This window comes from Rattus rattus, chromosome 2 (genome assembly GCF_011064425.1).
Source record: "Rattus rattus isolate New Zealand chromosome 2, Rrattus_CSIRO_v1, whole genome shotgun sequence".
NCBI lineage: Eukaryota > Metazoa > Chordata > Mammalia > Rodentia > Muridae > Rattus > Rattus rattus.
In genome coordinates this window covers 120,073,407-120,087,331 of record NC_046155.1, presented here as the reverse complement: position 1 = coordinate 120,087,331, position 13,925 = coordinate 120,073,407, and the positions used below count along the sequence as shown (strand labels likewise).

At 46.7% G+C, this 13,925-nt stretch overlaps 1 protein-coding gene across 1 annotated transcript; it reads left to right on the top strand.

Annotated features, from left to right (window-relative positions):
- Positions 1-1,346: 1,346 nt before the first annotated feature.
- LOC116893234 (40S ribosomal protein S2-like) lies at positions 1,347-4,060 on the top strand. Its single transcript, XM_032895107.1, has 2 exons — positions 1,347-1,358; positions 3,170-4,060. The coding sequence occupies exons 1-2, from the start codon at positions 1,347-1,349 to the stop codon at positions 4,037-4,039; spliced, it is 882 nt and encodes a 293-aa protein (XP_032750998.1). The 3' UTR covers positions 4,040-4,060.
- The last annotated feature ends 9,865 nt before the right edge of the window (positions 4,061-13,925 follow it).

Genomic DNA, 13,925 nt, shown 5'->3' with positions numbered 1-13,925 from the left:
GAGCCACATTGCTGCAGTTCTAGCCCTTAAAAGGAGGAGGCTGGAGTGTCAGAGGAGTTCTTGTTCATCCTTGGCTATGCAGGGAGTTCAAGGCCAGTCTGGGATACAAGACTCTGATGATAGGTGGTGGGTAAAATTACGTAATAGATGTCTCTTGCTACTCCCCCACCCCGGTTGGGTTTTTTGAGACAGGGTTTCTCTGTGTAGCCCCTGGATGTCTTGGAACTCTCTCTCTCTCTGTAAACCAGGCTGCTTTTGAACTCAGATATCCACCTTCCTCAGCATTCCAAGTGCTAGGACTAAAGGTATGTGCCACCACTGCCCAGGTTTTTTTGTTTTGTTGAGATAGATTGTCCTGTCTTTTAGTCAGTAATACAGCTGAGAGTGACCCAAAGTCCCCATCTTCCTACCTCCACCTCCCAAGGACTAGAATTTTAGCTATTCGCTGTAAAGATGGGCTCCATTACTATTTATTCTTCTTGTGTTTCTTCCTTTTCCTTTTTTTTTTTTTTTCAGAGCTGGGGATCGAACCCAGGGCCTTGTGCTTGCTAGGCAAGTGCTCTACCACTGAGCTAAATCCCCAACCCCCCTTTTCCTTTTTTAAAGATTAATTTGTTTATTATATATGAGTACACTGCAGCTGTCTTCAGACACACCAGAAGAGAGCATCAGATCTCATTACAGATGGTTGTGAGCCACCATAAGGCTGCTGGGATTTGAAGTCAGGACCTGTGGAAGAGCAGTCAGTCAGTGCTCTTAACCACTGAGCCACCTCTCCAGCCCCTCTTCTTGTTATTTCTTATTCCTTAATTAGTTAGCTTCTTTAGACAGTGTCTCACTCTCTGGCCCCATTTATCCTGGAATGTTCTATGTGGCCTAGACTGCCCTTCAACTCACAGGGATTCTCCTGCCTCAACATTCCTGATGAGTGAGATATCAGTTGTGATTATTTTTAGTTTGAAAAGTTATAGCCAGAAATTTTTCTTATTATCAAAAGATAAGCGGCTAGAAGGATGGCTCAGCAGCCAAGAGCACTGGCTGCTCTTCCAGATGACCCAGGCTGAATTCCCACTCCCCATGCAGCAACTCACAACCATCTGTGACTTCAGCCAAGATGACCCAATGTTCTCTTCTGGCCTCTGTTATCACAGCACACGTGTGGTGCAAAGACATTCTTGCAGATAAAAGATCCATAACACACAAACAGATAACAAATTTTAGTGATAAGCACACCATAGTTTAGCATAAAACTGTGCTAAACCTTCCCAGTACCTACTTGCATCAGTGGAGATAGGCTAGGTTATGCTGTATTAACATTTCTAAATTTCTCAATCGGGGTGAGCAAGATGGCTCCTCGGGTAATGGTGATTGCTGCTGAGTCTCATCACCTGAGTTTAAGCCCCAGGACCCACACAATGGAAATAGAGAAACAACCCCTGAGAGTTACTCTCTGACACACATGCATGCACACGCTTCCCTGAGGGAAATAGCAACTGCTACACACTTCCAGGAGGCTTTGTTCACACTAATGTACATAGAAGTTTATCATGACTTAAATATACAGTATAGGTTTTATAGTCCAGCATAGGCTCGAACCCCCAATATCTTCTTGATCCACTATGTCCCCTTAAATAAGACCCTTCGTCATTCCAAGATTCAATTTTCCTAGCTGTATGGCAGTCCTATCTCTGTCCGAACTTTCTTTTTATTATTATTCAATATTTACTTTTTCCTCTTATTTCGAAGATTAATTTTTATTATTTTTAATTCTGTGTAGCCATGTGTGTCTATATGCATGTGAGGGCAGGTACCTTTGGGGGCGAGAAGCGATCAATCCATTGGAGCTGGCATCAAAGATGGTTGTGTAATGGGCATTATGGTAATGCCTTTTATCCCAGAAGAGGCAGTTGGATCTTTGTGAATTTGAGAGAGAATGGTCTATGCAGCAAGCTCCAGGCCAGTCAAGGCCGTAGAGTGAGACCTTATCTCTCAAAGAAACCAACAATGACAACAATAATGAAGGGAGTTGTGAGCCACTTAACGTGGGCTCTGGGAACTGAACTCTAGGCATCTGGAAGAACAGCAAGTGCTCTCAGCCAAGGAGCCATCTCTCCGTCCTCTGCATCCATAGTTTCTAGTTTGCATTACCCATGGTCAACTGTGGTTCAAAAATATTCAATGAAAAGTTGCAAAACCCATCAGTTCCTAAACTTTAAATAAAAGTCTATAATCCCAGCACTTAGAAGACTGGAACAGAGGAGTACGGTGGAGTTCAAGGCCAGCCTGAACTACACAGCAAGACAGGGGTTGAGGGGTGATGGTTTGCATCCCTGATGCTCAGCCCAGGGTGTGGCCTTGTTGGGAGGTGTGGCCTTGTTGGAGTAGTGTGGCCTTGTTGGAGTAGGGTGTGGCCTTGTTGGAGTGGGTGTGGCCTTGTTGGAGTAGGTGTGGCCTTATTGGAGTGGGTGTGGCCTTGTTGGAGTAGTGTGGCCTTGGAGTAGGTGTAGCCTTATTGGAGTGGGTGTGGCCTTGTTGGAGTAGGTGTAGCCTTATTGGAGTGGGTGTGGTCTTGTTGGAGTAGGTGTGGCCTTGTTGGAGTGGGTGTGGCCTTGTTGGAGTAGATGTAGCCTTATTGGAGTGGTGTGGCCTTGTTAGAGTAGGTGTGGCCTTTGTTGGAGTAGGTGTGAGCTTTGGATCCTACTCCTAGGGGGGTTGGGGATTTAGCTCAGTGGTAGAGCGCTTGCCTAGCAAGCGCAAGGCCCTGGGTTCGGTCCCCAGCTCCGAAAAATAGAAAAAAAAAAAAAAAAAAAGACCCTACTTCTAGATGCCTTTAAGTCAGTATTCTGCTAGCAGTCTTCAGATGAAGGTGTAGAACTCTCAGCTCCTCCTTAACCATGCCTGCCTGGATGCTATCATGTTCCCAGCTTGATGATGATGGACTGAACCTCTGAACCTGCAAGCGGTCCTTATAAGAGTTGCCTTGCAGGGCTGGAGAGATGGCTCAGCCCGGTTAAGAGCATTGACTCTTCCAGAGGTCCTGAGTTCAAATCCCAGCAACCACATGGTGGCTCATAACCATCTGTAATGAGATCTGATGCCCTCTTCTGGTGTGTCTGAAGACAGTGACAGTGTACTCACATAAAATAAAATAAATAAATAAATCTTTAAGAGTTGCCTTGCAGATGACGCCGGTGCAGCGGGAGGGCCCGGAGGACCCGGGGGCCCAGGATTAGGAGGCCGCGGCGGCTTCCGCGGAGGATTCGGCAGCGGCCTTAGGGGCCACGGTCGTGGTCGAGGCCGCGGGGTTCGTGGAGGTAAAGCTGAAGACAAGGAGTGGATCCCCGTCACCAAGCTGGGCCGCCTGGTTAAGGACATGAAGATCAAGTCCTTGGAGGAGATCTACCTGTTCTCCCTGCCCATTAAGGAGTCTGAGATTATTGACTTTTTCCTGGGTGCATCTCTAAAGGATGAGGTTCTGAAAATCATGCCAGTGCAGAAGCAGACTCGGGCTGGCCAGCAGACCAGGTTCAAGGCCTTTGTCGCTATTGGGGACTACAATGGCCACGTTGGTCTTAGTGTTGAGTGCTCCAAGGAGGTAGCCACTGCCATCCGAGGGGCCATCATCCTGGCCAAGCTTTCGATCGTCCCAGTGCAGAGAGGCTACTGGGGGAACAAGATTGGCAAGCCCCACACTGTGCCATGCAAGGTGACAGGCCACTGTGGCTCTGTGCTGGTGCGTCTCATCCCCGCCCCCAGAGGCACTGGCATTGTCTCTGCTCCTGTGCCCAAGAAGCTACTGATGATGGCCGGTATAGATGACTGCTACACTTCAGCTAGGGGCTGCACTGCCACCCTGGGCAACTTTGCCAAGGCCACCTTTGATGCCATCTCCAAGACCTACAGCTACCTGACCCCTGACCTCTGGAAAGAGACTGTGTTCACCAAGTCTCCCTATCACGAATTCACTGACAATCTTGTGAAAACCCACAACAGAGTCTCTGTTCAGAGGACCCAGGCTCCAGCTGTGGCTACCACATAAGGGTTTCTATACAAGAAAAATAAATGACGGGACAGCCATGAGGTTGAGAACAGCTTGAACTACATAGTTTCAACAAACGAAAGCAGGGGTTGGGGATTTAGCTCAGTGGTAGAGCACTTGCCTAGCAAGCGCAAGGTCCTGGGTTCGGTCCCCAGCTCCTAAAAAAACGAAAGAAAAAAAAAAAAAAAGAGTTGCCTTGGCCATGATGTCTGTTCACAGCAGTAAAACCCTAACTAAGTCAATTTTGTCATTAGATATTAGATTCTTTACTGACTAATTAATAAATTAAAGTTTATTATAGATATGTACACATAGGACAAATTCTAGTATATACAGGATTCTGTAGGAGTTTGGAAACAAGAACCCTTGGGTGAGCGGCACCCAGCACATGCTTCCTGTATACACACAAGGATTAGATGTGGTAAAGTAGCCACGGCCTTTACAAAAGGCATCTTACTGAAGTCCGAACGTAATATCCAATCTGGCAATCAGGTTGTTGGAGAGTAGCTTTTGTTTAGAAAAATGTATTTCTTGAATGTTTCCTGCTCATGACTCCTTTCACCTGAAAGGTTTTAGTTAATCTCTCCCAGTTACTAGGAAGGTAACATATGTTACATCCATGAACAGCATGGTAGTGTCAGAGAGTGGTTCTCCTACACTCATGCACATATGGGAAGCACTAAGTGAGCTCAGTGAGTTAGAAAAGAGAAAATGTCAATGCACAGGATGTTGGGAGGGGAACAGAGCGGAAGGGTCTGAGAGGAGTTGAGAAAAGAGTAGTTTTGTATATGAGATGGCTCGCTGGTTAAGAGCACTGACTGTTCTTCCAGGGTCCTGGTTCAATTCCCAGCACCCACATGGTGGCTCATAATCATCTGTTATGGGATCTGATACCCTCTTCTGGTGTGCCTGAAGACAGCTACAGTGTACTTATATACATAAAATAAATAATTTTTTAAAAAAGTTGGTACAAGTAATTCCTTTCTACCCTACTTACTGTTATTCCTACTAGGTGAGAATAAGTCCACTATCACAGTTTTTGAACCAAATTGAAACAGGCCAGGACCATGGGTACTGTTTAAGTCCATACCTGGGATTCCCAGAGTATCTAGGCCAATTATATTAGTCAGGGGCTTATAAAGACAAAACTGAAAACACTATGTGCTACCCACCTTTGTCTAAACAGGGGCAAGCACACATCCTGACGTACTTCCTGCCTACACACCTCCTGCCTAAGTGTGCTCAAGCACATCCTGGGCAGTTGGGGCAACCAAGCTTGTTTACAGAAGGGAAAATACATGGCTTGTTAACTTACATGAACAACAGCCCCAGCATTCCAGGAAGTTATCTGTCCTTGGGCAAGGAGGACCTACAAGTTAGGGGAAATTTTTGTTTTATAGATCTCTTAAGAACAGTAATTTAAAATATAACTTGAGCCTTCCCATTGCCTTGCCCAAAGTCACAGACCACACTCTAGGGTTCCCAGGCTCCCGTCTCTCAGGTCCTGTTCACTGAGAGCAGATTCCCTTAAGCTCTGATAGAAAATAAAAATACCTGAGTGCCGTGACTGGGGAGGCAGAGGTAGTTGTATTTCTGTGTGTTCTAGGCCAGCCGGGCTTATATAGGAGACACTGCCTCAAAACAAAAACCAAAAACTAAAACAAAGAAAAGAAGCAATTGAAGACAAAAGACAAGAAGATATAAACGTGGTCTTTTGTTACTTATGAGCTGTGGGAAGTACACAGGGGGAAGGAATCTCTCTTTCTGGCTCATAGAATTAGGAACCGGCAATAAACCAGTTCTTGTCCTTTAAGACCTGTTTGTCTCTTTAGTTCAGAGTCTCATTAATTGAAAATGATCTTGAACTCCTCCTGACCCTCCTGCCTTTATCTCTGAGATGCTGAGACCACGGGTGAGATCAACACACCTGCCTTTCGTGTTTTGTTTTGTTTTGTTATTTTTTATTTATTTTATTTATTTATTTATTTATTTATTTTGCACATAACGGGGATGTGGATGTGGAATCAAACCCTGGGAAGCAGGCGTTCTATTTCTGAGCTACAGCCCCAGAGCCCAGCTTTTCTTTTTCCAAAGTTTAGGCTTCTGTACTGCAAGCAATTGGATTGGAGTTTATCCCTGACAAGTTTGCACATACACGAGACGCACACTATGGTTATTTATTTGGCTCTGACAATTACTTGGGGGTCACCCCTAATCCACTCTTCTAACTGCTGGCCTGGCTACTTCCTCAGCTGTGTACCCCAGATACCCAATGTTTCTCCTCATGTGCTCTTCATCCATCTTAACCTTAAGGTGGCTTCCTCTCTCCTCTCTCTTCCTCTCTCCTCTCTCTTCTTCTTCTTTCTCCCCCTAGTCTCTTCTCCTCCAATCTGGTCACTCCCTACCTCCCTCTAATCCCTCCAGTAATTGGCTGTAGCCAATTTTATTTCACCAATAGTTTTAAACCAAGGAATAAGGTTTGCACAGCAAAAGCTTTACACATGGGAAGTCACACTCCTAGGTCCAGACCTTTGGGAATAGAATTTAGCATTCCAGCACATAGCAATAGGCCAAACCTCAGCAAACTTCCATGCTTTTTTTAAAACGATGAATCAGAGAATGCAAATGTTTTTACATACTGCTTTTACTCTATTCAACACTTTCAGCTGATTTACATGCTTTCCTAGTTGGATAAACAATAGTTTGTTTAATCCTCTAAGGTTGAGGTGGACAGACGGCTCAGCACGTGAAGCTGCTTGTCACAGGACCTGAGTTCGGTTCCCACATGAACCTGGTGGAAGGGGAGAACAGATTCCTGCAAGTTGTCCTCTGACCACACTCACACACACCAGTAGAAAGGGCCCATTACACCCAGAATCCCACAGTCCCTTGTTCCAGAGGCTGGATGGGAGCCCGGCGTTCATACTCTGGGTCCAGATTTTTCTACAGCCTGCAGAGCTGCCCTGTCCTGAACCTCATCTTTAAAAACGACACCATCAGAGTACAGTCCCTTCCAGCTGAAAATGTTCAAGGTCTGCAAGAAGTTGCCACCCCCAGGATTCCCAGGCTCGGGGAGCTGTGCACGCACCCTATGTATAGGGCACTAACCTTGCCTAGGCTTAGGGACTCTGGGCCGAGACTCAGAAAACTGCAGCCTGCCATTGGCTGTCAGGAGGAGGAGAGTGGTGGGTTGCTCTTGTCCTGGCATCTGGCCTGGTGCCTGTAAAACCAGGCAAGAGCTGCCCACGAGGGTTGGCTGGGTGCCAGGAACTCTTCGTCTTTCTATTTAAACAGACATAGCCTGTCTGTTGAGAGTCTGGAAACATCTGACCTTTACAGAGCATCTCTAGAGCCCTCAAGTGTGGAAGGAGCCTCCAGCTTTTTGTAAATGATTTAACCCTTCCCAGTGAAACCCAGAGCAAGGATGAGAGGCGGGTGAGGAGGGAGAAAAATCTGTTTCCAGGAGCTACACAGATTCCTTTGGCCATTTTGGTTAGCTGGCTGTGAGGGCAGCAGCACTCAGTCCCGGGAACTCCTGGGTACTTTTCTTAGATCTCACTCTTAGCTCAGGAGGCTCTAGAAGGGCAGCTAGGAGGCTCAAATGGAGCAGAGTGACTGTAAGGAGAATCCAGGGGCTGGCCAGAGGCTCCACTGAGATCCAGGAGTGGGAAGCAAGGAGAAGACAAGAGAGTCTGCTACACAAGGAATAGGAACCTTCCTTTGACTGACGAGTAACACAGTTAAAGTTACTCCTTCACCCTATACTGTTTGGATGTTTTGTTGTTATGTTTCGACTTGTGGATCTTGGTGTGTTATCCAGGGTGACCTGGAAACCATTCACCTTTTGCCACAGTGCCCTGTATTGCATCTTACAAATTTTTACTGGGCACCTCCCATATTCCATGCCATTGAGGGCCGGTGTTGAGCAAACCCAGAAGATAAGGCTGGTGCCTTCCTGGAGTGCTCACTGCATGGGTGAGTGAACTGAGGTAGAATAACCACAAACACAACAGCCAGTGACAGTACGCAGGGAGCAAAGGTGGCTCCCCTTCACCCTTGTAGGTTCTTTGACTGAGCCTTAAATTAAATCACATGACCCACAGATTCAAAGAGGTGCAGGGTGGGCACAGCTCTTGTTATGCCCAAGGGCTCTGGTTTCAGTGACTGAAGCTTTTATAGCATTCTGAGCTACACACAGGAAAGAACAGGGCTTGGAGCTTTGGAAGCCAGTGGGGATCAGGCCAGAGAGGGCTGAGGAGAGAGTGCAGGGAGAACAGACTGAAATGTGAGGAATATTTCCTTCCTGGGTAATGTGTTGAAGGGAGAAGTCTTCAGCAGAAGGCAGAATGATGTACTTGGGGGGTCTGAGTGTGCTGCCCATGGAGGCTTCCTGGCTGATAAGATGTCTGGGGAGAGCCCTGTGTGACAGTGTTCCTTTTTGTTGCAGCACTTGGGAGGTTGGGAGAGGAGGACCACCATGAGTTTGAGGCCAGCCTCAAGGCATCACAAGACCTTGACTCCAAAAGACCAAAATCATCTTTTAAATGATATAATTGCTTCTTGGCCTTTCAGCTACAATCTAGTGTAAAAAGAAATAAATAGCAATCCTGGAGTTGAGAGTAGCAGGGTGCTTTCCTGGGTGCCCTAAAGCAGGGGTTACAGCATTGCTGCAGGGAGACAAGCTCTGTGCAGGTGCTAGACCTGAAGTCAGTTCAAATGCAGCCTTCAACCTCACCCTAAGCGTGCACTGTCCACATCCCATATCTACAGTTAATGTTCTAATGTGTGTGTGTGTGTGTGTGTGTGTGTGTGTGTGTGTGTGTGTGTGTGTGTGTTTTCACTGCACACTACATTCTCAGCATTCAAGAAGCAGAAGCAGGATGGACGGTGGTAGCATGCACTTTTAATCTTAGCACTCAGGAGGCAGAGACAGGTAGATCTCCATGAGTTGGAGGCCAGCTTGACCTACAGAGCGAGTTCTAGGAGATCCAGGGCTACACAGAGAGACCCTGTCTTGAAAAACAAACAACAGAAGAAAGCAAGGAAGGAAAGCAGGAGTGAATGAGAACTGAAGAAACCCGACATTAGACAGAAGAAAAGACAAAGTTATTCCATATGTGGAAACATTGTATTGTAAAACAAACAAAACAAAACAAAACAAAAACCTAGTGCTCAACAACCCAGCGGAGACTGGACAGCCTTATACATCCCACTTTCTAGGTAGTAGAGAGAAGGGAGGAGGCAGCTGAGGGGAGAGTTTGTGGCCAGAAGAGGTGGCAGTCCATGACAACATCCACTTGGATGTGCTGTTCAGCTTTAGTCCTTTTTTCCAGTGACACAATCAGTCTCTTCCGATGAGGAGTGTGCTGGGCAGCCTTTTGCTGTTGTGACTAGTGCCTGAGAGAAACCATTTCATAGGAGAAAAAGTTTCTTTTAGCTCATGATTTATTATTTATCCATTTTTGGTGTTGTTTTGAGACAGAGGAAGAGGAGGCAAAGGAGGCAGAGGCATTATGTAGCCTAGGCTATGCTGGAACTTACTATGTAGCCCAGGCTGGCCTTGAACTCAGAGATCCACCTGCCTCTGCTTTCTGAGTGCTGGGGTTAAAGGACTGAGCCAGTATGCCCAGCTGTTTTACTGGGTTTTGCCTGGATAGAGTAAAAGCAGCTGGAGGTTCTTTTTTATATCCTATTTTATAAGGGCACCATTTCTACTCCACAGTGCAGAAAGGAGTCGGTACTTATGGTGATTAATAGCTTAGCACACACGGTTAATGGCTTGTTTATTCTGAGTCAATTCCCACCCAGCCCGGGTATTCCTGGAAACTGATACTGCCAGATAGTAACTAGATTCAAAAGTGCTGGACCGACCATGGCTTCATTTCAAAATACTGTCCAGTTAAGCATGCACGTGTTTTAAGTAAAAATAAAACAGGCTGATATTTCAGAAAGAAGGGGTAGGGGCTGAGCCTAGGTACCCAGAGAATCAAGGGCACACCCCAAGAGACGTTACGAAGGGAGGCACACCTGAGCAGAGGCAAGACTCAACTCTGAAGTGACTGACTTTCTTTGTTCCCTCCCCAACCCCTTAAAGCCTGCTGGCTGGACAAGGGATGGAGCACAGAGTGGGCAAGGTGGGGGATATGTTGTTGGTTGTTTGGTTGGTTTTTCAGGTATTAATTTGCTGTCTTTTTGTCTGCCGACTCTTGGATAAAGCACAACCTAAGCTTTGGCTCCTGCCTCTGCTCACTAGTGTTTGTGGAGGCAGCCTGCATGAGCTTAGCGGTCTGTTCTCATCTGTTCCTGTAGAGAAAGGGCCTTACTATGTAGCCCAGGCTAGGCTGGAATTTCCTCATAGCTCGCAAAGATCCACTGCTTCTGCCTCCTGGGTTAAAGGCATACTGCTACCACCACCCAGCTGTTTGTTTATGTTTTAAGTCAAGGCCTCACTGTGTAGACCAGGCTGGCCTCAAACTGAGATCTGCCTGCCTCTCTGCCTCTGCCTCCCCTGCCTCCTGCCTCTGCCTCTGCATCCCTCTGCCTCTGGCCTCTGGCCTCTGCCTTTGCCTCTGCCTCTGCAGTGCTGGGAGTGAAGGCATGGTCGGTCAGCTCCATTTGATTTGTTTTGTTTTAATAACTGGTCAAATCAATTTATTAAAATAGCTGACTTACAGTTCTGTAATAGTGACTTCATCCTCTGGGCCTGCCGCAATATGGACGAAGGTAATGTATTTACCTTCTCAAAAAGACTGTGTAATCCGCTCAGTAGCCTATGGCTTCTCATCATGAATCCCGTGTCTTGGAACATTTACCTCGTGTTTTTCTTTTGTGGTTCTGTCTCGGTCACTTGGGAACAGGTCTGATTCTTTTCCTTTGTGTCTCTGATCAAGTCAGTGAGCACACTGTAAAGAGATGTCACACACAGAGGTAAAGGGCTGCGAGGATCGTGGGATGCTGGGGTTGGGGAGAAGGTCTAAGAGAGCTGTATGAGGCAAGAGAGCTCTGTAGTTAAGAGCACTGGCTGCTCTTCCGGCGGACTTAAGTTCCACTCCCAGTGCCCACATGGTAGTTTACAACCATCTGTGATCCTGTTTCCAGGGGATCCAGTACTCTTTTCTGGCTTCCACGGGCACTGGGCATGTACACGGTACACAGACATACATGCAGGTCAAACACTTATACACATAAAACAATAAAAGAAGAAAGAAAGAAAGAAAGAAAGAAAGAAAGAAAGAAAGAAAGAAAGAAGGAAGGAAGGAAGGAAAGAAAGAAAGAAAGAAAGAAAGAAAGAAAGAAAGAAAGAAAGAAAACAAGCAACGTGCCCAGAAAGTGAGAATGAAGTGGCTGGAGACCTGAACAGGACAGCAGCCCGGTCTGTGGAAGGCCTGGCGGAGGCTGGGGATCCACCAAGCAGGGATGACAGCGCCACGGGGGTGCAGGAACTGAGATGGCCAGGGCTGTGGGACAGTGAATCTCATTTGAATGAAGTGAGGAAAGGAAATGACGAATGTGACCAGGAACTGTTGCTTAAGCCATCTTTCTGGTCACTCCCCAAGTCTGAGAATCATTGGAATACACTACCTGCTCACTCCATGGAAGAAGATAAAGTTGAATACCACTTGGAAAAAATGACGCTCACGCACATTGGAGACGGAGAGGTGTCCAGAAAACCATGATGTGCATTGGTGTACTGGAAAATGTTGAGGAATATCTTTGCCACCTCTGGAACAGACATGGACTTCTTGTGTTCATTCTGGTTTTGTTTTTGTTTTTTTGAGACAGAGTCCTACGTTATAGTCCAGGAAGTTTCCACTCTCTACCAACAACCCCACATCAACCAGTGTGATTGCTCAGACCTGGGAGTCTCTGCTCAAAATTACGTATCTGTGACATCTAAGCCAACAGGTGCTGCAGTGGGACCTTATGAAACCTTGGGGACATGGCACCTAGTGGTCCCTAATTGCTAGATATGGGTCACCATGTGGCCTTTGAGGTTTTAGCCTGGCTCCTAAAACAGTACAGGCCATAGCCACTGCTCTTCCTTGCCCACCATTGATGATAACAGCCTATGGTGCAGATGCCACACACTTTGGTGAAGGACACAGAAAAATCAAGCAGGTACTGACCTGGAAGCTTCCGCCCCGGTGGCTAGCTCTCATAGTACTAGAAGGTGACATGGGGGCTGGGGTTTAGCTCAGTGGTAGAGCGCTTGCCTAGAAGCACAAGGCCCTGGGTTCAGTCCCCAGCTCGAAAAAAAGAACCAAAAAAAAAAAAAAAGGGTGACATGAAGGTTTCAATGGGGAAAGTCACCAACAAAGTCACCAACAGTATTGCCCAGCAAACTACAATAATGACCAATCTGACAAGCTATATCCACTTATACCATAGTGGCACCAATGATTCAGAGTAATCAACTGCTGTTTTGTTTTGTTTTTTTAAGGAACTGAAAATTCAGTTCATAGGAGTGAGACCTATCCCTGGAACTGGCCAAGAAGAGCCTGTGACTTGGAAGGCCATATTACTAGTATTATCTTGTCAGTCATATGCCAAGCTGTTTCAGATACCATGGCATGTCCGGCATGATGCATCCATGTCCCCTTAGAATGTGAGCCCAAACCAACCCTTCCTGCCTTTATTTGTTTCTGTCCGGTACTCTGCTATAGCAACGGGAAGATTAATGAACACGGTCTACTTCCTTGCTTCAAAGGGCTTGGTGGGCTTGTGAGTATACATGTCCTACACTGGAGAGAGAGAATCGAACCACACAGACCGGTGTGTGACCGAAGACGATTAAGTGGCCACCAGTTCCTCCCTTGGGGCAGCCCCACTGCTGACATAACAGGTATGTGGTATCACACCTGGCTTGATTTGGGGTTTTGATGTTGCTTTTGAGACATGATCTCATTCCGTGGCCCGGGAACCAGTTATGTCACTCAGATTGGCCACAAACTCATGACAAACTTATTGTCTCTGCCTCTTAAATGCTGGGATTATAAGCATGAGCCACTATACTTGATGGATCTATATCTGTCTGTGTCTATCTATCTATCTATCTATCTATCTATCTATCTATCTATCTACCTATTAAACGTCTGTGAGATGCAAGGATCCTATCAGGGCCTCACTCACGAATGCTGAGCAAGCTTTCTATTACTGTTGACTTCCTACTTTTGTTGGATTCAAGTTTTTTTTCCCACATGGGAAGCTTATTACTGTGGGAAGGTATCTTACTCAATAACAGACCGCTGAAAGGAAGTGGGCCTAGCCTTGGCAATGATGTCAGGGTCACTGATAGTCTCTGTCCTGACAGAATTTCCAGGTTTCTTTGGGCAGGATGTACCTCACAGGCTGCTGTTCCAAGGTCAACAGGTCCAGCAGTAAGCTACAGGCCCTGAGACAAGCCATCACCCCTGATAGTGAGGCTGCTTTGCAGAAGCTAGGACCGTGTCTCGTGATGAGTTTACTAGCTAGGGTGTCAGGTGAAGTTGGGGCGAGTTGGGGGTGAGCTGGGAATGGCAGAGGGGATGTCCCAATACCTACCTAGCTCTCAGGAGGATCAGAGGATCCCTCAGAGTAAAGAGCTGCGACAGTGCCAGCCTCAACCATACCTCCTAGAGCTAGACCATGTCTAACTTGTGTGAATTGCCGCAAGGAGGCACTGGTGACTACTGTGCTTTCTTGGGTCACAGAGTGCCTTTGCCGTCTTTGTTGGTATCAGGAACCAGCTTTCAATCCAAACCCAGCGATGACGTCACCCATAGGCGTCACGGCCCCCATCTGTTGCCATGGCAATTGTCATACATTCCCAGCATCCATTGGGTTTACCTCCTGCCTTTACCTGGGAGCAGTTACATCACAGCTCAAATAAAAAGCAGATGCTTCCTGA